The sequence below is a fragment of the Euwallacea fornicatus genome, chromosome 14, assembly GCF_040115645.1.
Source record: "Euwallacea fornicatus isolate EFF26 chromosome 14, ASM4011564v1, whole genome shotgun sequence".
In the NCBI taxonomy this organism is placed as follows: domain Eukaryota; kingdom Metazoa; phylum Arthropoda; class Insecta; order Coleoptera; family Curculionidae; genus Euwallacea; species Euwallacea fornicatus.
Genome location: NC_089554.1, coordinates 2385815 through 2407778, shown reverse-complemented (window position 1 = coordinate 2407778; position 21964 = coordinate 2385815). Strand labels below are relative to the sequence as shown.

General features: G+C 33.9%; 1 protein-coding gene across 1 annotated transcript; it reads left to right on the top strand.

Annotated features, from left to right (window-relative positions):
* Nucleotides 1–85: 85 nt before the first annotated feature.
* Nucleotides 86–21101, top strand: Rfx. Its single transcript, XM_066289854.1, has 14 exons — nt 86–360; nt 9166–9323; nt 9458–9614; nt 12400–12499; nt 14443–14686; nt 14910–15026; nt 15862–16043; nt 16281–16583; nt 16638–16784; nt 16849–17006; nt 17070–17296; nt 17534–17727; nt 17969–18128; nt 18183–21101. Exons 2-14 carry the CDS (start codon nt 9198–9200, stop codon nt 18321–18323), a joined length of 2256 nt encoding a protein of 751 aa, XP_066145951.1. The 5' UTR covers nt 86–360; nt 9166–9197; the 3' UTR covers nt 18324–21101.
* Nucleotides 21102–21964: the final 863 nt, after the last annotated feature.

Below are 21964 nucleotides of genomic sequence, written 5' to 3'. Positions count from 1 at the left end.
ACTTGTACAGTTTCCTCTGTTTCCCACTTTTCAGCAACTAACAATTGGGCCACGGCCACGGGATGGCTCTGTAGTAGTCGCGCACTGGCACAGCTGTCGTCCACCTCCTGCCACTCCATCACCATCTTAAATAGTCAATAAATTTAGGTCTACTGACTGGCCAAGTATTTGCTTTAATAGGCGGATATAAAAATTGTTGTAATTAAAACAAATTTTAATAACTGACCGGGAGCTGTGCAATAAGCTGTAAACCTGAATAGAATTTAGGTGGCAGAGTTCCGCATCTGTCAACAGCAGAAATTCCATTCTGGTATCCTTGGTGACGGCCTAGCAACGGGTACAACAACATAGCAACTTCAGGTAAATGGAGAAGTTTCCATGAATTTTTATCGTTTTGAAGATCAAAGAATTACATTGAATTTACTCACATTGCATTGCCTATTGTCACACCCTTGACCTCATTACTTTCAACGATTTATTTTACTAAATTCCAAAGTTGCTGTGACATTTTTGCCATTACGAATTTAGAAAACATGGCCACTTTTCCGAACATTTCCCATGAAATACAGTGTTTCACACGTGTGCTGAAACGATTTCAGCTAGGAAGCAAAATATAGTTTTTTTTTTAATAATTACAAAATATTTTACTGCCAATTTTATTACTAATTCCCAGCTGTTCTTTAATGTTCCCTGCTGTGTCTCATTATGTTTATGGAGTAGTTAAGTACTTCTATTTGAAAAAGCTTCTATGATTTCATTAAATTGAGTATACACCCTTTCATTTGAAATAGGCCAAATTGCCTGTCTACCCTAATTTGCTTCCTATGTAGGGTGAATTACAGATAACTGCTTAGTGGCTTTTATCCCAATTAGTTATTTTTGAAGATATTTTATTATAGAATTGATTATATAAAAGGAACTCCCGTAGTTAGGATCTACAATTTGTTAAATCAAGTACGATTTCTGGTTTATCTAAATCCATGTTTGAATTATATGATTCTACATGGTCTTTTTCGAGACAATTCCATATAAAGATTGAGAAACATCTTCATTATCAAGTATGCCATAAATTTCACTACATACACAGGGCTCTAAAATAAGATCAGAACTTTATGTAACATGTATTAAAAAACACTACATTTCCCATATACAGGGAAGTGAAAAGTTATTTTTTGAGGATAGTTTTTAATCAACATCTCCAAAATGTATTGAGATAAATAAATATATTTCTATACATTATCCTAAATTTTTGTGCTCTTTATCAGCTTATACTACATGTTTTAATATATACAGACTACTTCTGGTGAGGTATTACAGATGAGTAGAAACTGTAAATATAAAAATTACAGCACTCTTTTTAAATCGCCAGCAAATATTATTGGATGATGATCAAATACAAGTTGAGTATTTTCTAATAAAATACCATAAATATTTTTTGACTACTTGATAGATTTTTTTTCTCTAGTTTGAAAATCTATAAGGCGTCCCGAAAAATAAAATCAATTGCTAATCACAGATTTAAGATTTATTGATGTCCAAATTCAATTTTCATTATCTGTGTTTTTCCTCAACTCTTTCAGGTTTTGAGATGTTAAATTGAAGATTTGAGAATTCACATCTCATTAGAATCTACAGATGGGCCTCTCAATTGTTTGCATAAATCAATAGGGTGACCCTATTGATTACCTTAGGACTTACTCTTAGATTTATTTATGCTCAAAGAACCTGTGGTTAGCACATTGGCTTTTATCTTCTAGACACCTTGAATAATATGGTGATATTTGGTTTAGCCGTTTTCGAATTATTTATGTTTATATATCATGATTTTATCATTTAATCTGAAGAAACTGAGTTGCAGTTGCTACAATTACGTATTAATAAATGCTATAATAACCATTTATAGATATAAATAATTCAAAAACATTTAATCAATTATCGGTGGCCAAACTAAATCGTAGTTATCGTGATTACGTGTTAAAATAGTGTTATATTCAAGACTTATAAATGCAAATGATTCAGAACCGACTAAACAAAATATGAAGATATAGGTACATGTATATTTTTAGAATTAAAAAATATTTTACCTATTTTTATTCAAATGGCATTTTTTAAATTCAAAATCCTATATAATGTTCAATATTTCAAGAAGTAAATCGGCAAAGTATTTGGCGTACAAAAACTAATTATGGATCTATCCCTTGACACATTCGAAAGTGGGCATAATTTTTTGACTTCACATATTATAAGTATTATATAATATTTATAATGTTGGATATTATTTTAATTAATTTAGATTGCAACAGTGCACATTAACAGGGAGCAGAAATGCCATTAAAAATTCCCTGGCAAAATTACATGTATTGTGAGTCAGTAGCGGAAAATGTCACGTTCCAAGAGGGCATTACTCTAATCCATGTTACATACAAATTGCAAGGAAAATCGCCAAATGCATGCACCGTTGATCAGCTGATCGTTTCAGCATGTTCATCGATCGTAGTCATATTACATGCAAGCTACAAGAAAAATTGCCCAATACATGCACATTCTTAATCAGGGAATCTTTTCGTGAAAACTGTTTACGAATTACAAAAGATCGGATCCACTCGATTTTTCTTGCGACTTTCGTACAAATTTAGTGACTTCTTTGGTAACTTATGGTATCATCAAAGGTAAAATTTACTGCATAAATTCGGAGGGATGTATTTTTTATGCCCATCATAATTAATACAATACAATTTTCTTTGCCATGCTATACCGACAAAGCTAGTCGGAAACAAATACTGCGAAGTATCCACTTGATATTGTAACAAAAAACGTACATATAGAAGAGAATGACATTTATGGTTTTTCCATCTCACAGTACAAGAAAGTCGAAAAAAATTATGCCTGCAAAACTGAATGGCAAAAACCCGCTGGAAGAAAAATGCGCAAAACATATACGTTACTCGGTAAAACACTGCAATTTTTTTTTTGTTATATATTAGACAGGTTACTATGTATTTATTATTTAGTTTATTATTTTGTTTCACAGTTTTCGTTATGTATACACAGTCTTAAGTCATTAACTACCGAAATTTCGAACAAACACAAAGCGTTTACATCGAGTTTATGCAGTGAATGCAAAAAATGAAGAGCGCGTTTTAGACGTATTGAAGATGAACCTCAAACCATTACCCGAAGAATATCCTGGAAATATGCAGCCCACGCCCAGCAGTTATGCAATGACGATATTGAGACATAATCCACTGATATACAACATTTTCAAAAAGTTTAAAAATTGTTACCACAAGATATCAAGCGAAGGATGATTTTTTGTAAATTCCTCCAAGATCAGAAAATTGATTTTTACGGGACCATTCTTGTCACGGGTGAAGCTGATTTATAGGGAAAGCCACAACAAATCTGCACAACCATCATGAATATTCGAATCAAAATCCATATACTATAAAAACCAAGCCATTATTGCCAAGGCGACTTTCAAACAAATATATGGACAAGGATTGTTAAACCGCTTGAATGGCGCAAATTATTTGCTTTTCTTGCAAAATACACTTCCTGTAGAGAGGGACTCTAAAGTTGGCCCTTACATTTACTCTACGAAATATAGTTTATGCATGCTGATACGCTTCCAAATGAATGGATGGGTCCTGGAATGGAAATAACTGCCCTCAATACCGTCCATCGCGATTACCAGATTTAAATAAATCTTACTTTTTTCTGTGGAGGAGTCGAAGAAATTTATATGCTCGATCCGCTTCGTGTCCGAAGAAGATGTATGGAACCGCGTCAATAAGAAATGCACCATTATAAAAAAAGATATATATGTGTAAAGCAAAATGGGAGCCCTGCTGAACAGCATCTTTAACGTTAAGTTTTTTACTATTACTTAGTTAGTTTCGTATAAATAGTACTATTTGTTAATTTTTACATGGAAGAAATTTTTTTTTAATTATAAAGGTATATTGTTTTATTTTTTGTTCACACAAATTTTCTAAACCTGAATCCAATCTTATTTTGGTTCCTAATCAGCAACCACAAGCTAGAAAAAAAATGTTTATATGAAACATTGAATTTTTTGAGTTGCCTTAAACGTACCTCTCCATTGCAATGCGAATAACCCTGTATTACTACACTTTTTTCGTGAGTTATGCGATAAGTGAGAAAAAAAATTTGGCATCATGTACTTATTGAAATTGAGGTAAATTTCATACCTTACATATTATTGTTGCAGAACATACATAATTCGTTTCAGTGAAAACGGTTAAAAATAATGCAACAAACCCGTATACTTTTTAAAGTCAACATGAAGATGTGCATCAAATAAAACAATAATATATTGAGTGTCTCATTACTAAAATAGACATTTCATTTCGTAACTCTTGTTTTAGAGTGAACCAGATTTTTTTTTTAATTTGTCGTGTGGGTTATTGTTCTTTACAGTGTGTCAATCTCTCTTTCGATTTCTACAACTCTGTGAAGTCCTCTTTAAATTTTTTGAACTCTTTGTAACAGCAATTTGTCACACCGTTTAGATCAGGCAAACGAGGAGATGGTTTGAGTTTAAAACACGTTTAACACTTAAGTCGGATAATTCATCAGTCTTTGAGTTAGTGCTTGGTCAATGAATGTGGGGGTCGAGGCATTAGAGAGGACATACATTGAAGCGTTTGAAAAAAGCGACTGGATTTCAACATGCATGACCATAAAATCTGTTAGTACATTTCCACAATCATTATGACATCTGTTATTCCAAAGACTGTGCTGAGAATTTAGATGACCCATCAATGAGGCTCTTTCCCTCGGTGAAAGAAAATTTCGAGCTCGTTAACTGAGAAATCAAGCGTGGGTATTTCGGCCACATATTCAATTTGACTATGTAATTACGGTAATCTTTTGTAATTGATCTTTTTATTGATTAGTAAAGCCACGTTTTCTCCGCAATTTAGCATACGATCGCATCACCGCCTGTACTGGGAGTACTCCGATTGGTTTTTCTCACTTTCCCACACTGCTTTAACACTAAAAATAGTCTTGATTTAGTGTTTATTTGCTGCTGTAGTCTTAGTGTAACTGGATTGTTTAAATTTGTTAAATAAATAAATAGGCATTTCTTTAATTGCTAACTGGTGCTCGTGCGCAAGTTCTTGTTTTGCTTCTTCCTTTATAAATTGACAATTAGCAAGTACATATGATATTCCAGCTGGTCTTTATCAAAGCTTCTCTGAACATTTTTCAAAATCCATAAGATATAGTACGCATATTTAATTAAGCTTTTAGTGTGTTTCACGGTAAACTTTTTTCCCGTTTTTACCTGATACGGTTAATGGCGGTGAACGATTAAGTTCTATTAGTTTTTTTTTTGCAAACGGTACGATGTTGTTGAGGCCCTGCTGCTGCCGCCATTGTATTGCCGTGGTTACATGGTACTTTCCAGATGTTTTATGTGCTTGAGTCATCTTTTTGTGGCAACCGTTTTAAGTCCAATGTTAAGTATAGTTAAAGTACTTTTGCGCTTTTTGGGATATTCGAAGCTTAAGTAATTACCCATATAAATATGAAAAAGTGTGAAATGACTGAAGAGAATTTAATGGTAACTGTAAAATAGCACAGTTCAGTTTCTGCAGAAATTTTATAAAATTTATATACAAAACATTTTTTCCTGCCTTCAAAAGTTTTTGGTAGGTAAATTTCCAAATATTATCTGAAAAATACTTAATTATCTTAGGTACATGCTATCAGATGTTGCAAAGTAATAGCTCGTTAGATAGGACAGTTTTTGCTCTACTTAGGACCATATCGGTTTATTCTAAACGAAAAAAATGTTAGAGTGCACTTTTTAAATGCCATTGAAATCTTTGCGAGTTTTTACATTGAAAATGCCATTTTTGTAGCATTACGATATGGCGTAACATAATATATGAGTATTCCCGCCATGGTAACTTTTTGACACAGATACAGTTTTACTACTTCCACTGGCAAATACAGGCACGAATGGTGTAACTCTGAGCAAACGTTTGATTTACATTGCGCCGTCATTCTTAACAAGTCGATGTGGGATAAATTGACAGCCGGAGGTTTCAAGATGGAATTTCCGAAACTAGTCAAAATTTTCTAAATTTTAAAACATAGTTCTCTTCAGCTTGAAAAAGCGACAGTTTGTTCTACTTTTAACGACTTCGTATTTTTTACGGTTTTCGTTTTCCAACTTGGGAGCAGGTTATTTGTATGATCCTGTATATCTTTGTTGCATGCTGTTACTGTATACTTTACTTTAATTAATTTTAAAATCATCTCCATGCCAAACCTAAAACAGCATTATACCGGGCATCATACCTGTCGTATTTTTCAAGCAGGTCAACACATTGATCTCGTTGAATCCCGCGTTGAAAGTGAAACTCCCCGAGCGTTGCTATGGCGTGTCGTTATAGCAATACACCTTCTCGGCTGACTTCTCCTGGATCCATCAAAAGAGATTACATGGACCCGTAGGTAAAGCCTGATGATTACAATTAAGAAATTCTATATAACATTGTCAACGAGGTATATTATTACTTCCACTTCATATCGAGTACCGCTTCGAAGCTTATTTAACCGTTGCTTATTGGAATCGCGTTATATATTCAGCATCAGATCACGATCTTGTGTTGCGAACCACGAAAAGGTACGAGTTTGGTTTTGGGTGGTATAAAAGTAATGAAGCGCAGTTTGACAAATTCTTGATGGGTAAATTCTAAGTCTACAACATTATATGACCCTTTAACATATAGAGGATGCTCCAGTAAAATGGGTGCAGCGTGGTAAAATGGTGTCGAAACCAGGGTTTTGCGCTCAATGTATTTTGTAAAAAAGTTGCTCGTTACCATTCTGCAGGATAAAAGTTTTTGTGAATACGACAAAATTTAAGCTTGCTTATAGATGAAATGATGTGTATCTGCTTACAATTTTTTAGTCCATTTATTTTGTTTTTCGTTCCCTAACATGTTCTATTATCTATCGAATGCTGTTTACTATTTTGCACTCGGTGAAATTAGTTAATTAATTAATATTATAATTTATTATTATATGAATTAATAAATAATATAATTAGGTATTAATTAATTTTTCTGAACGTTTCAAATGGGAGTGATGGAGGAATATTTTGTGTGACCCGGACGAAGGGTTTAGATCTATGTCAAATCTTTATCAGCACTTTTATATTTTTATATTGCATCCTCTTGAATAATTTCGGCAACATATTCTATGTTGTATTTTCTAACCTGATTCCGCCCCTGCAAATCGCATAATGCCCAATAGTCAAAATTTTGGTGCCACCCAGTGTAAGGATTACGTTATTCCACCCCAAAAATAAGTTCCCATGGCTTGCAGCTTATGAATGACTCACCATCATTATCCTTGCCAGGTGGATGAATATCTACTTTTTTCTGATCTTCGGGCCAATTATATTCGACGTACACCCTTTTTAATTCCATTCCATCGGCTGTGGGGGTTGAATTTCGTAATAGTAATCATAGACAGGTGGGTTAACATGGGCGGACTGGGGAGAGATGAGAAATCAGGTGAAATGTAAGGATTCCATCGAAGATGTGTGGCAGACATTTATTGGTTGAATTCTAGTAATGAGACTATTGTAGAAATTTAGAGGAATACTTTTTTATTTCCCAGAATTATTATTAACTGATAAACACCTAATATGATGAAGATAGATTTTTTTCAGCACATGCATCTTACATTTAATATAATTTTAGTTTTACATAAACCGTCAAATGATAAAGCCAAATTTTAAACATACGGGCCGTTAATTCGCCGCACCTGGCCTACCTGAACTCACCGATCCGTCCCTACTTTCCCTCATGGTCGAGCACGTGCCCGAGGGCCTTTTCCGCTATTACGTACCTGATACATGTCATGGGGGTGCATTTCCCGGTGGCGCTGTGTTTTTACTTGTTTATATTTACTTTGGTTCATTTTCAAACCAACACGTTATAATAATTTTTTCAAGTTTCTTATTGGTGTATTTAGTGCGTAAAATTGTTGTTTGGACGCCAGGTTAGTACAAATCTGTATTCCTAATATGGTTCAGACATTCCTTCTAGTAATGTCTTTATCACAATAGAAAAATGTCATAGTGCTCCTTATATTTCACTCATTTGATTTGTCTGCTTTCCTGTACAGGGTGTTCCGATTCCTATGTCGCAATCCAGTCTGCGATTGCGTAGGTTGTGCGCTTAAAATATTCATATAAATCTTTCTTATAACCAAGGAATCGCACCTTGAATTTTGGCAAATTAACTTCGAGATGCCCTTTGTATTCTATGCAATGGTTGGTTCTATCGTCCTCACATAACAGTACCTTTTTTATCTTAATATAGAGGCTATTTAAAAATAATATCGTAGTACGTTTATATCATACAGGTGAAGCAAATTGGAAATATTTTGTGAAAGTTAGCCCATCCCTAGTGGAAAAAAATTAGTTGATTTTGTGTGAAGTGGGTCCTCATCGAATCCGTAACAATCTCATGAATGCATGAAATGAAAAAAAAAGTTTCTGACGACTGGAAAAATCTGTAAAGTCAATAGCAATATATCAATTAAACGTTAATGTTTGTACGAACAGAAGACAACAATTTAACCTAATTTATGAAAACATTTAAAGTCAAGTAAGATTTTTTAATAGTTCTTAGTTTATAGTAAATCGATCCAGAGTATAAAAACTATAAAAAATATCATGGAAAGTTCATATTTTTCAAATTTTTATACAATTTTTGTGCGTTATATTATACAGGATTTAAACTCAATATTACTTGGGTAAGTAACTCTAGTAACTTTTCGAAAAAATCTTTTCATGTCATACAACAGCCTTACTCCATCACGGTCTAAAATATATTGTCATCATAGTTAAGCCGTCGCCTTTGCGACTTTCGCATAAACCAGTTCTATCAATAATTACATAGTTTTGCAGCTTCCAAAAAGCCATTTCAAACGAGAACTTTTTGCGTTTCAGCTCTAAGCCGCCACACAAAATGACATCATACCTTTCCCTCAAATATTTACTGGAAATTCTCGTTTAATAAGAGCCATTCATTAGCGACGTTTTCATTTTTATTTTGAAAGAATTCGCATTGTGTGGTGTGCATACAGTATCCCTTATCCCGTTGGCCGTTTCAGAGATCGGCAGGAGCAACCCTGGAGACGAATCCATGGCGACCGCAGCTCGATTTGCAGCAGGGGGCGGCAGCAGCCCGCCCACGCCGGCTCCAGCGACTACGCCCCCCGAACAGCCTCAACCGACTCAGCTCATCGTTTTGCCGGCCAGTTTGCATCAGGTAATTTTCGTCTTGTTATTTAGTGAAAGTCTTTTTTTCGTATACGTCTTTCGCTGAAATCGTAACTGGCCAAGTATGCAGTTACGCAGCACATTAAGTTCAAAATTACTAATAGTGCCGGATTTGATTTTCAGAGTGCTGCAGGTGGTACCTTGGTGAATGGTGTTCCAGTGATTGCTTTAGAGCACGCCGGTGAGTCTAGCAACGAAAGCACAGGGGGTGCCGACCAAGAAACAGAGACCCAAGAAGATCCAATCGCTACTACGCCTCCACACTTTATAACAGTTACAGGTAAGTTCCTTATTATGAAGTATGAAAGTGGTGGTTCATCACAGGTTAACAATTTTTTTTCCATACTCGCGTACGCGAAAGTATACTTTTTGTGGCGCATTTGAATGCAAAAGTTGGATTTGTGCGAGAGTGACCGAAAAAAAGTTTCATTCCCCCGTAGAAGTGACGATATTCTGACGTGTTCTAACTTCGTAAAAGTAATTACCCGAGATTACTACACATTTTAAGTTAATATTGTATTGCAAAAAATTAGGTTGATAATAGGAATGTCATATTCCCGGCCGCTGATACGCGGGTGCGCCTGGGCTGTCAATCTACATCGATGCCCGAGAATGTTACTTTTTCTGGTAGTTATGCTACAAACTACAAAGATTACCCCAGAAATATCCAACATTACATATAAATGGAGATTTTTTTTGTTAAAAACTTGCCTATATTACTAAAACCTAACTTTAAAAAGTTTACGTTTAAAGTTTGAGGGTACTAAGTTGATTTGTGTTTGTTTTAGAACCCTTTGCAGTGAACTATTTTAGACGTGAAAAGAATGATTATCGATACATGATTCAATACTTTCTTTTGAAATGTATTAGTCCATCCAACATTAAAGCGAAGTTAGATTCTACCTGGGGGGAATCTGGTCCTTCGTTGACAACTGCAACATATTCTATGGCAGTTTGAACGCAGTCGTACGAACTGCTAAGACGAAGTCCCAAGTGGTGGACCCAATGAGGTGCCCACTTTAGAAATTGCAATGAAAATATGCAAAATTATATCAGAAGACCGTCGGGTAAAATTATGCGAGTTAGTAGACACGATAAACATTTAAAAAAATACTGTACATTTTATTTACAATTGAATAAAAGCAGTGCCGTGATGATGTTTCAAGGAACTATTTGGCAAAATTTCCCGCCAATAAAAATGAGTTTTTACGTCGATTCATAACCAAGGATAACACATGCGTACATAATTTCACACCTGAAACGAAAGAGCAGTCAAAATAAAAGACTTTAAGGGGGGAATCGGTTCTAAAGAAGGCGAAAACCGTGCCACCTGCAGTTATTTTTTTTGGATGCACGTGAAATAATTTTTATTGACTATCTCTTTAAAGGAAAAACAATAAATGGAAAATATTATACAAATTTGTTAGAACGTTTGAGTGAATTTTGAAGAAATCAGGATAAAGCGACTGTATTTAAAGAAAAAGAGAATCTTGTTTTAAGACAACTCAAGAGACGACTCTGCCGTCATCGCGATGACCAAAATCAATCAACTTAGTTTCAAACTTTTTCTTCATCTACCCTATTCGCCAGATTTAATCCCCTCAGATTATTTTTTTTCTTTTCAAACTTGAGGAAATAGCTCAGCGGAAGAAAATTTGCCAAAAATGAAGAGATGGAATCCGAAGTTGATATCTATTTTGAAACATTCTAAGCTGCTTACTATAAACAGAGTATAGAAGCCATAGAACATTGCTAAGAAGTGTGTTAATCTCAAATGAAATCATGTTGAGAAATAATGTAATGTTTTCTAAATTTTGCTTTCTTTAAGTGTTAGGTCGAGTACTTCTGGGACTGTTGTCGTATGAAGTAATATGACTGAATGACAAAACGGCTCGAACTATTGTCCACATATAAGACATTTCATGTCGATTTGAGTAAAATCGGTGTTAAGGCGACAGTTCTTTTATTCCACTTATAAAACAATTACTCAAATATCGGTAAATTTTACAAAAAATTCAAATTTATTCATAATGAGGCCTAAAATATAGAATTTATATTTCAACTTCAGCCTAAACATATAACTACATTGAATGAGGTAAATAAGCTGCATAAATATTTTATGTTAGTTAAAAGTTTAGTCGAAGCTTTAGAAAAATCCTGAAATAAAAATGTATATTTTAAGATTGTTTTTTTCATAATATTCCTACAGAATTGAAATGCATAACCAGTTTCCATTAAGAAAAAAGGAAAAGCCTTGTTTACATTCTGAAAAAATATTTTTCTTGTTTTGTATAAATGTTTCTTACATTTCTTCTCTTGTTGCTCTGGATGTTTAAAAGGAACAACCGTAATGAATAGTGAGCAAAAAAGTAATCATTTAATGTGACAAATATTAAAAATTGCAATGCAACGGAAACATTCCACTATTTTCCACCTGAATCCCTCTATTCTGAATCAAGCTGATCCTCCCTTTTATTGATATAATGAAGACACTTGAATAATGTATCATAGCAGACACAAAGTACGTTTACACCCCAATGCACACAAGCAGAACTTCATAATACCCAATGATCAAATAAGACACGTCTGATGTACCGATAATCTGATATGTTCAGGTGAATGACGTGCATCAGGCGCGTGTCCAATCAACCGTACATGAGCTGATCCGTTGTCGGACAAACGCACTTTGGGGTGCATCCGAATTGGGGTGGTTTATGAGGGGCTCCCAGGCAAGTCAATTAAAGGGTTCTTTTCGCAACACTACGTCTGTTATAATTACAATTCGCGCGGCTTCTATTTCATAAGCAGGTAGCTGGTTAATTCTTGGTAATTGAGAGGGTCGATTTCAAAGGGCTAGTAATCTCTGGAGAATTATGTTTATTAGTTGACGATGAGGCGTTTCGAATAATTTAAATTGGATTCCTGACTTGCATGGTTTCTTGTAATGTTTAGAAGTTACCCTGCGAGGCTATAATCAAAAGTTTTGGCACGTGTAATGACCTTTTTTGCTTTGCCAATTCATGACTGTGTGAGAACAAGTTTTTTATTTTTTTTTCTTGTTTCAGTTGCCGAAGGCGACGCTGTGGCTTCGCACCAAAGTTACCATATTCAGTATATCGAGCAAGAAATTTACGCCTCACAGAACAATGGAGGACAACCACAAATGTAAGCAACCATCGGGAATTAAATGATAATTTATTTGCATAAATCTCTTCATTTTTATATTTACTACAACTTAAGTAAACCGAACAAATCTAATCTTGCTAACTTTCGACGTGTATAAAGTTTCCAATACTATAAACACACCTAAATTCACTTTAATAAATAATAAAAAATATTATCATACAAGTGAGAAAATAAGAATAAGGAAAAAATATTCTTGTTATTAGACATCTGTTAGAATTTTCCCATTAAAAACTTATTCTGTAACTGCCATAGAAGGCCAGGATGCATCTTTCAGACCTGGACGGAATCGGACTGGCCTCAATTTCTCAAGAGAATTTGATCTTTGTTCAGTTTGCAGTATCTTTAGAGAATTCGCTCCAAGTGCCGGGACACACTGCTGACTTTTCATTAGCAGCAAAGCTGTTTTGAATCTGTGCAATATGGAGAGAACAGTCTTGGTTTGACTGTATTCTGTTCCTTTTACCTTGCTATTAGCTTCCTTCGATGCCCATATTAACTACTTTGAAGAGAAATTTCAAATCTGAAAAAAAAATTACAGGATTAGAAAAGATCGTTACAGAAGAATTTTCATCACTTTTGAGAGCTAGTGTGGTAAAAAAAATTGGGACAAGTTTCTGTACTTCTGCAAATTGCCCTTCAGACTTTATTCTTCTTTGCAAAATGTACATTGTAAAGTTTATTTTATACCACAAAGATTATTTTTAATTTATTCGTCCCAGATGTTTTTCAACTGGTTTAATTTCGATCATCCCGCTGGTTTTCCGAAAGGATTCGAATGTGTTCTTAATTAATTTTAAGAAAGAGAAGATACGCGAGTTTCTGATAAAATGTAGCGTTAAGTGGCTCCATCGCATCAATAGGCGCAATCAACGAAATAAGTTATGTGTCTAAAATAAGATTCTTCATTGAATCGCTGCTCATTTGAACTACTCTTATATATTAAGTGTTGTGTAAATGTTGTTGGCGAAAAGTCACATCAGTTAATAACAAAAAACCGTTTTAAATCATTTCCCCAGTTGAGCATGAAAAATAGTTTTTATAAATTATTTCTCCGCCACCCACAACACATGAACCGTACCCGCTGCGTACTTTAAAATAATATCAATTTGATGGGGGTGCCATGGACATAAAAGTGTCTGACAGATGAGTATCCATGGCAACCGCCCTTTGATTTTTGATACAAATTTTCTAAACGAAGAATTTTTGAGTTAATGTCTCCTACAAAAATGAGTCAATTTGGTGAAATGCTTCCATTTTTGTGAGTTTACGAATATATGTTTCCTGTTCTCTTTAGTTTAATAATAGTATTGATATGTTTATGAATTCAACATCCATGTTCTTTCTTCAGAAACTGATTTAGTTTCATCCACGGCGGTCATTTAAGCCAAAGAGAGAGCACATTCTTTTAGAAAACGAACACCCAGCAAATGTCGAATGTTGAATATTAACATGAGTCTGAGTATTGAAGTTGTGAAGTTGCGTCGTAAGTTGGCCGTTTTCACTAACACACATTTACTGGATGAAACGGAAGAATAATGTCAGACATATGTCGTGGGTCAAGTAGGTTTTCCGATTCCTCTTCAACGCTCAAGTAGCGAATCTCATTATAAATCCTTGCTTCACCCGTCTTACGCCTTATTTAGATATGCAGATATTGTAAAAGTATGAGTAAAACTTTTTTTAAATTATATTGTGATGTTGAGAACATAAATCATTTCATGCATATAACCACTCTAAACGCATTTTAAATCCTTTATTTGATTGCTATAAGCTGACGCAACTTCAAGTTCAAATGTGGATATTTAGTTGATACATATACAATCTTGAATGTATGAATCCATCTAGTAATACTCTTTGATTTTCGGTCAATAATGAAATTGAAGTAAAGCTGCATAGAGATATAACAAGCTTCATGAATTCAGGGCTTATCCAGTATACACTGTCGGCGATTCCGCCACCACGTTGTACCCCATAGCAAATGCTACCCAAGGTCAGAGCCAGTACTACGCCGCTCCTGTCTCCAACTCCACAGGAAACTCAACAACTGCAGTTACAGGCACTACAGTGGGATATTCTACTACTACCGGGCAATACGTTGTCCAACATACCGTTGACCCAGAATCTTTAATACCCACCACCCGAATCGGACCACAAACGGCCAGTGCTGTAAGTGTAAATTAAGTTTCTTCACTTTCGCAACTTTAAACTAGTCACTAACCACACTACTACCTGGTATAATTTGACAGTGTTGAGGCAGAGCAGTAGCAGTTTGATTAAATCATGTATTTATGTATTTGTTAATACCATAAGCGATTGCTCTGCCTTTTATAGGGTAATGTTGTCTTTCGTGAGCTTTTCCTAATGATTTATTACTAACTTGGGTGCATAGGAGTATGCAGCTGCTAGTAACGCCGCACAAGCGGGGGGTCAAGTGGTGACGGTTACTTCCAACAGTGATGATCTGAGTTCTTCGTTAGGTCATGCCACTAGAATTTCCCCTGCCACCGTAAGTCCCCGTCTTCCCATCCCTCATGTTTTGTTTGTGTAACAGTTTTCACACAGTGGTTTTTGTTGATTATTTTGTATTTTATTAGCTAATGTAGTAACAATAACATAGGTGTTGTGTGTGAGCATAGGGTTATTGCAAGTAGCAAATTGGAATCAAATAAATTTCTGGCCAAATCAGACGTACCAATTGATTAAACTTTCAACTTTAAAGTCAGATACCGAAAGTTCTATTAGTGTTCTTGGATAATAATAAAAAAACTTTGATTGTCCTGTAAGTTGCTTCAGAAACCCGGTAAACACTTTTAGAACTTTGGAATTTAATATTTAGTTCTAAGGTCCTCTTGATGCAGATTTCAATTGGCCAGCAACTTACTTGAAAACCTTTAGTTATTTTAGTAGCATTTGCACCTCTTCGTCTTATAGTGAATTTAAAATTAAAAATCCACCTAGCTTCACGTTAAGAGAAACAGGTGCCCTTAATATTAAATTTATTTATTGCATGTTTTTCTTTTTATTTATTTAATTATGGGAGTTCTCAATTAATAAGTTCCAATGTAATATGATATTACCCAGTCTGTAATGAGGTTGGTAATATTAACATTACATACCGTGCGGTCGTAAATAAAATTTCTCACCATTATTTTTTAAACGTTATCTCACAAGAAATTCAAAGATACGTCCGCACTATATATGGTTAAAAATAAAATATCACAATATTGTAGCATATTATTAGCAGTTGCGAGTATTATATTAATTTGTTGCTCTCTTCTTTCGAAATTTTAGACCTGATTATTTCCAAGTTTTCAGTGAAATTTTTTAAAATCATTTTTTAGGTGCAGTGGCTGTTGGAAAATTATGAGACAGCCGATGGCGTTTCGCTACCACGTTCCACACTTTACGCCCACTACTTAAGACACTGCTCTGACCATAAACTAGAACCTGTCAATGCCGCATCTTTCGGTAAACTTATCAGATCTGTCTTTTTGGGGCTTAAAACTCGACGTTTAGGAACTAGGTAAGAAATGTTTTTAAAAAATGTCACTGGGGCTTTAATGTTTATGTGGGCGAACTATGTAAATTTTGCATACTTTTCGACATGAGTCAAACACTCTTATAAAGACAGAATATGTGTGGAAATAATTGTAAGATACTAAATCAAATTTTTTTTCTGGAATATGACAAAAGATCAAAGTAAAAAATATATGCTCTTTGATAAATTTCACATTTTCTTACCAATTTTCAACTATATTAGGGGTAATTCAAAGTACCACTATTATGGAATCCGAGTGAAACCATGCTCACCATTGATGAATGCTGAAGATTCCTCCAACAGAGTGGTAGTGAACTCGAATTCGTCTTCTGGTAAAGCGCAGGGCACAATCCGTCCGTTCAAACGTAGCCCTGATTCGTCGGAAACGCAGGGCTTCAATGGAACTTTGTTGCAGCATGCTGCTTATTTAGGAGATGGCAGCAATGCTATACCGGTATTTCCTGATATACAGTTTTCTGAACCTTTGCCCGAAGATTGTGGGTTCGAAGATGTGGATACGTTGAAGTTAGTTCTCAAGTTCTAGGTATTTGGTTGCATTATTGATCGTTATTTCTGTAGATCAATCTACAGGGAACATTTGGAGGCCTTTTTAGACGCCATTTTAAGCTTGGAATTTAGCACTGTGGAATCGTTGTGGAGGGAGTTCTGGCGTTCTCAGTACAATAATAATGGGGATGAATGTGAGGAGGAAAAGTATCTATCCAAGTGAGTTATGTTAACAATGCAATAATGTTAGAATAGGTTTCTAATGATTTTGTTTTGTGTACAGATCCAAGTTGTTTTCGTTATGCTCGTTAGAACCCGTACAGCTATTCATGAAGCAAGTGGATTTGTTTTTTTATCAAAATCTCATTCAAGTTTTGGTTCCCGATGTATTGAAGCCTATTCCTGCAACCCTTACACAATCCATAAGGAATTTTGCCAAAAGTATGTTTTGTTCAAAACCCCTAATATATTTACAGATAGGAACGTGTTAATTTTCTTTAACAGATTTAGAAAACTGGCTTACAAGTGCAATGGCAGGAGCCCCCTCTGCAATGCTTCAAATAAAGTTGACCGCTGTGTCGGCTTTCAGTTCCAGTTTGCGCCGCTACACCTCGTTAAATCATTTAGCGCAAGCCGCTCGAGCGGTTTTACACAATGGTAATCAAATCGGACAAATGCTGACTGACTTAAATAGGGTTGACTTTCATAGTGTCAGAGAGCAAGCATCTTGGGTAAGTTAGTTGTATTAATGATTTCTTTACAAAGCCGAGGCGAGAAATGTATCATAAAATAATTTAAAAAATGTTTAGTTTTTGGGAATACTCTATTTTTTCCTGGTATTTTTTCGGCATTTCATTAGTTACAAATAATATTTTGTGATCGTTGCTTCACATAAGTCGTTAGGTGCGAAGTTTTTGTAATACTCTGTATACATATTAACGTAAGTAATTGCTGTTTCTCACGTTAAGGTGTGTCAATGTGACAACGAAATAGTTTCCCAGTTTGAGAACGACTTTAAGTTGACCTTGCAGCAACAAAATTCACTCGAGCAATGGGCTTCTTGGCTGAAAAACGTCGTCAAGAATGCATTGAAGCCTTATGAAGGGAGACCGAGTTTCTCAAAGGCTGCTAGGCAATTTCTACTAAAATGGAGTTTTTACAGGTAAGTTAAAATTAATCACGCCTTTTCAAGAAACGTTTAATTATAACCACCATGCTTTATACCTTTGGTTGAATGTAATAATTTCTAAATAATTGAGGTGAACATTACTAGGTTTTTGAGATATATTGTTCAAATGCTATAAACTTCTTTCCCATTGCTTTACTATTTGTGCATACGTTAATATATTTTTTTAATTAAGGAGTATGATAATCAACTAACGAACTTATAATTGTTTGTCTAGTTCAATGGTCATAAGAGACTTAACCTTGAGATCGGCGGCGAGTTTCGGCTCTTTCCACCTCATTCGTTTACTCTACGATGAATACATGTTCTACCTTATTGAGCACCAAGTAGCCGAAGCTACAGGAGTAGTCCCGATAGCTGTTATACTCGAAGGCATTGTGAGTATTTTTTAATTTATTCTTAATTTTAATACCAACAAACTTAATTATTAGAAGCAAGACGCCATGCAAAATAACTTAAGCGTTTACGGGAGCCAAGAACCAGCATTACCCAATGGATCAACTCTGCATATTACCAAAGTAGAATGCGTAAGTCCTACTGACCACCTAATCAAACGGCAGAAAATCAGCTAGTCTGACTCCAGGTGGAATTTAGTTGTTTCAGAGAAAAGAAGTTTTAGGTTTGATGTTCATGAGCCAGTATCTTTATGTTTTTAGCAGGTGATGCATGTAGGTATTGCGGGTATTTGTTTAATTGTAATATTTAATACCTCGGTTTATAAGAGCTGAAATAAATTCCTAATTGTTTTTAAAAGGTTATAGTCATATTGAAGCCATTTGTGGCCCGTTTTGGGGAAAATTTACCCAGTTTCGTAAATTTTTAAGGCTTAGTACAGAAAATTTCAATAAAACAATTTTGTACGTCAGGATTTCATAATTTGGAATTAACTGCTAATATTTGCGCTTCTTCAAGAACGTATATACAGAATGACTCGTGATTAAAAGTAGGTTTGGCTTAGATTCAAAACGATCTTATGTCTCGTTTTTCATAAAATATAACCTACGATTTACAACGGATCACTCTGTATAAGCTTATTCAATTCATAAGTATATTGGCTCATACATCTCATTAGTTTATTTTTGTTTGTTATTTTTAGTATTCACTACCTGTTGCAATTTTGTTAAAAGTTTATTTATTGTATGATCCTTACTTTTATTGTTGTGACGCGGTTAATAATTATAGCGTTCTTTGATATGTTGTGTTTTTATTTTGTTGCGCAATAACATTAAAAATATCAACTCTAGAAGACTTTATATCATACTCTGTATTATGGATTTAACATTTGTAATCTTATAATTATTGCCTACAGGGTTTCGGATAAATGGATTGAACTTCTTCTGCATTGTTGGATCTCAAATTATTACAAATTAAATGCACGCAGTAACGAAAAAATGACCCAGTGAGTATTTTTTCTTTGATATTGTAAGAGTTATGAATATCTTTTGTTATCTAGGGTAGGTATCGTATTTTTTTTATTTATTTCAAAGTCTCAGCAGATAATTAAACATAAAACCAAAGCATTTCTCTGTGATTTCTTTGTTTTCGAGAGTAAATCTATTTAATATCATGGCATCAATAATTTTTTTAACGTGAATCATGATCTTGCTTACCGCTGCATGGAAATCGTAAGAATGTAGGAATAAAATACAAGGACAATGGTTTACGTTGGCTCCTACATTATGGCGTAACTTTCAAAGGGATTCCTAGCTTTACACCTAACTGGAAGTCACTTCACATGCATGCAATTTTAGCAATACATTGAAAATTCAAGGGCCAATTTATTAACATATTCTTATAACACTTTGAAAAACTGATTTTTTACTTCGAATTATGAAAAAAGCAGTGTTGTAACTCGTCAAATAAACAGTCATCGCCTTGTGGAGTAAGTTATGTCTTTCTTTTATACAATTTATGTATTCAACTTCTTTGACAAAAAATTGAATACATCCAAATGGTCCGCAGAATAATAGATCTTTTTAAGATGAAAAATTCGGCAAAAAGTCCAATACTCACATTAAGTCAGAAACATGATGATTTTTGATGAGTGTACTAGTCTTATGTAAATTCATAGTAAGTCTAATGAATTTCCAGTTCAACCTTAACCCTCTTCGTTTAAAATCGTTGTTTTTTCTTTCTCCGCAATTTCTCTGTACTATTTTTATTATTTCTTTCTTTTCATAATTTAAATTGCTATAGCATTGTCATGGGAAAATTAACTAACAAGAGAGTTGGTACGTTTTTTTAGACATTTGGTAGTTGTGTAAATAATTATACAAGAAATTAATGAAATGTAATGACGTAAATCTATACAATAAGGTAAAATTACGCAATCAAAATCCTGCAAAATGTAAATAAGTTGTTGCTCAAAAGTGTAATCCATCCATTGCATAAGATGTTTAACTTGTAAATTGGATCCCAGAAAAAGTTAACTGATATCCAGGGTATATAATAAATTATTCCTCTTGTCAGTACAAGTAAGTGTTTTTTAACCAAATATGAAAAGTAGTTTTGCTACGTTTTATAAATGTATAGTGCATATAAAATGTTTACACGATGTCAGTATACATTAAGTGGATATTGATAAATCGCTAAAATATGTGTATAAATGTGAATAATGTTTTCATTTACTAATTGGGCTTTATTCGTCTAAGTCACCAATCTACAAACCATTTCTCAATAAACTGTAAATAAATAGCAAACCAAAGGTTTTGTTTCTATAAAAAAAACATGATGAAGAATATATTGAATTTATTCTTTGAGCAAAATTTCAAAATGATTCATTTTAACGTCCTCCCTAAATTACTTATGCTTACAACATAATCTTTGAAAATATTTGTTTTTACCTTTGCCGCGAAAAATAATTAAGTCACTTAAAACTAATAATTGGTATGTGAAAAGTAAAAGGATAATTGCCAGTTTACATAAATTGTCTGAGAATGAATAACTTCTATTTGTACTTTCACATAATACTTACATACGTTTTTATACACTGGACCTTGTCGCAAAATTAAACACCCATTGCTGAGAATAAATTCACATTTATTCCCGTTGAAATTTTTCAATGAATCGTGATTGTTATATTATTTTGAAATTAAAATGCACTACGTGTAGTATCTTAATATTTAGTGTTTATCATAAAATAAATGTAAAATTAGAAAAAAATCAGTGTATTTTTGTAGATGTAAACATAGATTATTGTTCAAGTACGAATAAGAAGTTTTAATTTTTTTCACAAAAGGCCACTTTTAACAGATATTTTATGACATTCTGCACACAACTAACATTAATTTCATTTTCAGCTTCTATATTTTGTAAAAAACGTTTTAATAAAACTAGTCTTGTTAAGACGACAGTGTGTTACTTTTCCATCGCAAGCATCTAATCATTCGTGGCCACTAATATTGTATTTTGTATTTAATTTTTGGTGAATTCTCAATAAATAGTTTTTGAGACTCGATTTTAAGTGCATTTGCAAGGAACTCCTGTTTTTAAGTGCCCATCTGCGTTTTTTTCGTCACATGGTTTTTGAGAATTTATGTTGTTTTTTTATGATGAAATACTTAAATATATCATAATAATTGTAATACATTTTTGTATTGGACGTAAAACAATTAATATGAGGTAAGTAATAAAAAAAGTTTGTAATAAAACCAACACTGATAAAAAAAGAGTTAAATTTTACTACATATTAAGTTAACGATCGCAATAAAGTTTTAATGGAGACTCCTTGTTTCTACCTAAGTAGTCAGAGGATATACATAAATATAAATTCCTGCCTGTCTTTATGGACCGATAAAAACGCTAGAGTGGTCAATACTGGGATTTTAAGGGGTTATTTGTGCTAGGAGTAGAATGGTGTAGTTTAACGAAATGTTTATTTCAAATTGCCCTGAATCGAAAAAATAGGTAATCATTTTTGGCCCAGTTAAGTTTCTGAGTAAGGTCAGGAAAATTACCTTCGCCATAATGTGAGAAAAATAACATGATTTCCTAACTTATTTTAGTTACTCGATTTGCTCCTCCGCCAATCTGTCAGGAGATTAATATTAATTGTAGATATATTTATTACTAATAATAAATTTTGATTAATCGATATTTTTTAATTCCTCTAACGATAGGACCTATGGTACCACTACCAGAATCACAGTACCACATTTGACTTCAAGTCCGAAAAATAAATTGATGTTAGAAATATTTTGTATTTGACATTTGC

What these genes read in the sequence shown, in the direction of transcription:
- Rfx (XM_066289854.1), top strand. Translation starts at nt 9,198, where the DNA reads ATGGCGACCGCAGCTCGATTTGCAGCAGGGGGCGGCAGCAGCCCGCCC. An exon ending in ACTCGACGTTTAGGAACTAG is followed by an intron (nt 16,044 to 16,280) that starts GTAAGAAATGTT and finishes CAACTATATTAG; the next exon opens with GGGTAATTCAAAGTACCACT. An exon ending in CATAAGGAATTTTGCCAAAA is followed by an intron (nt 17,007 to 17,069) that starts GTATGTTTTGTT and finishes TTTCTTTAACAG; the next exon opens with ATTTAGAAAACTGGCTTACA.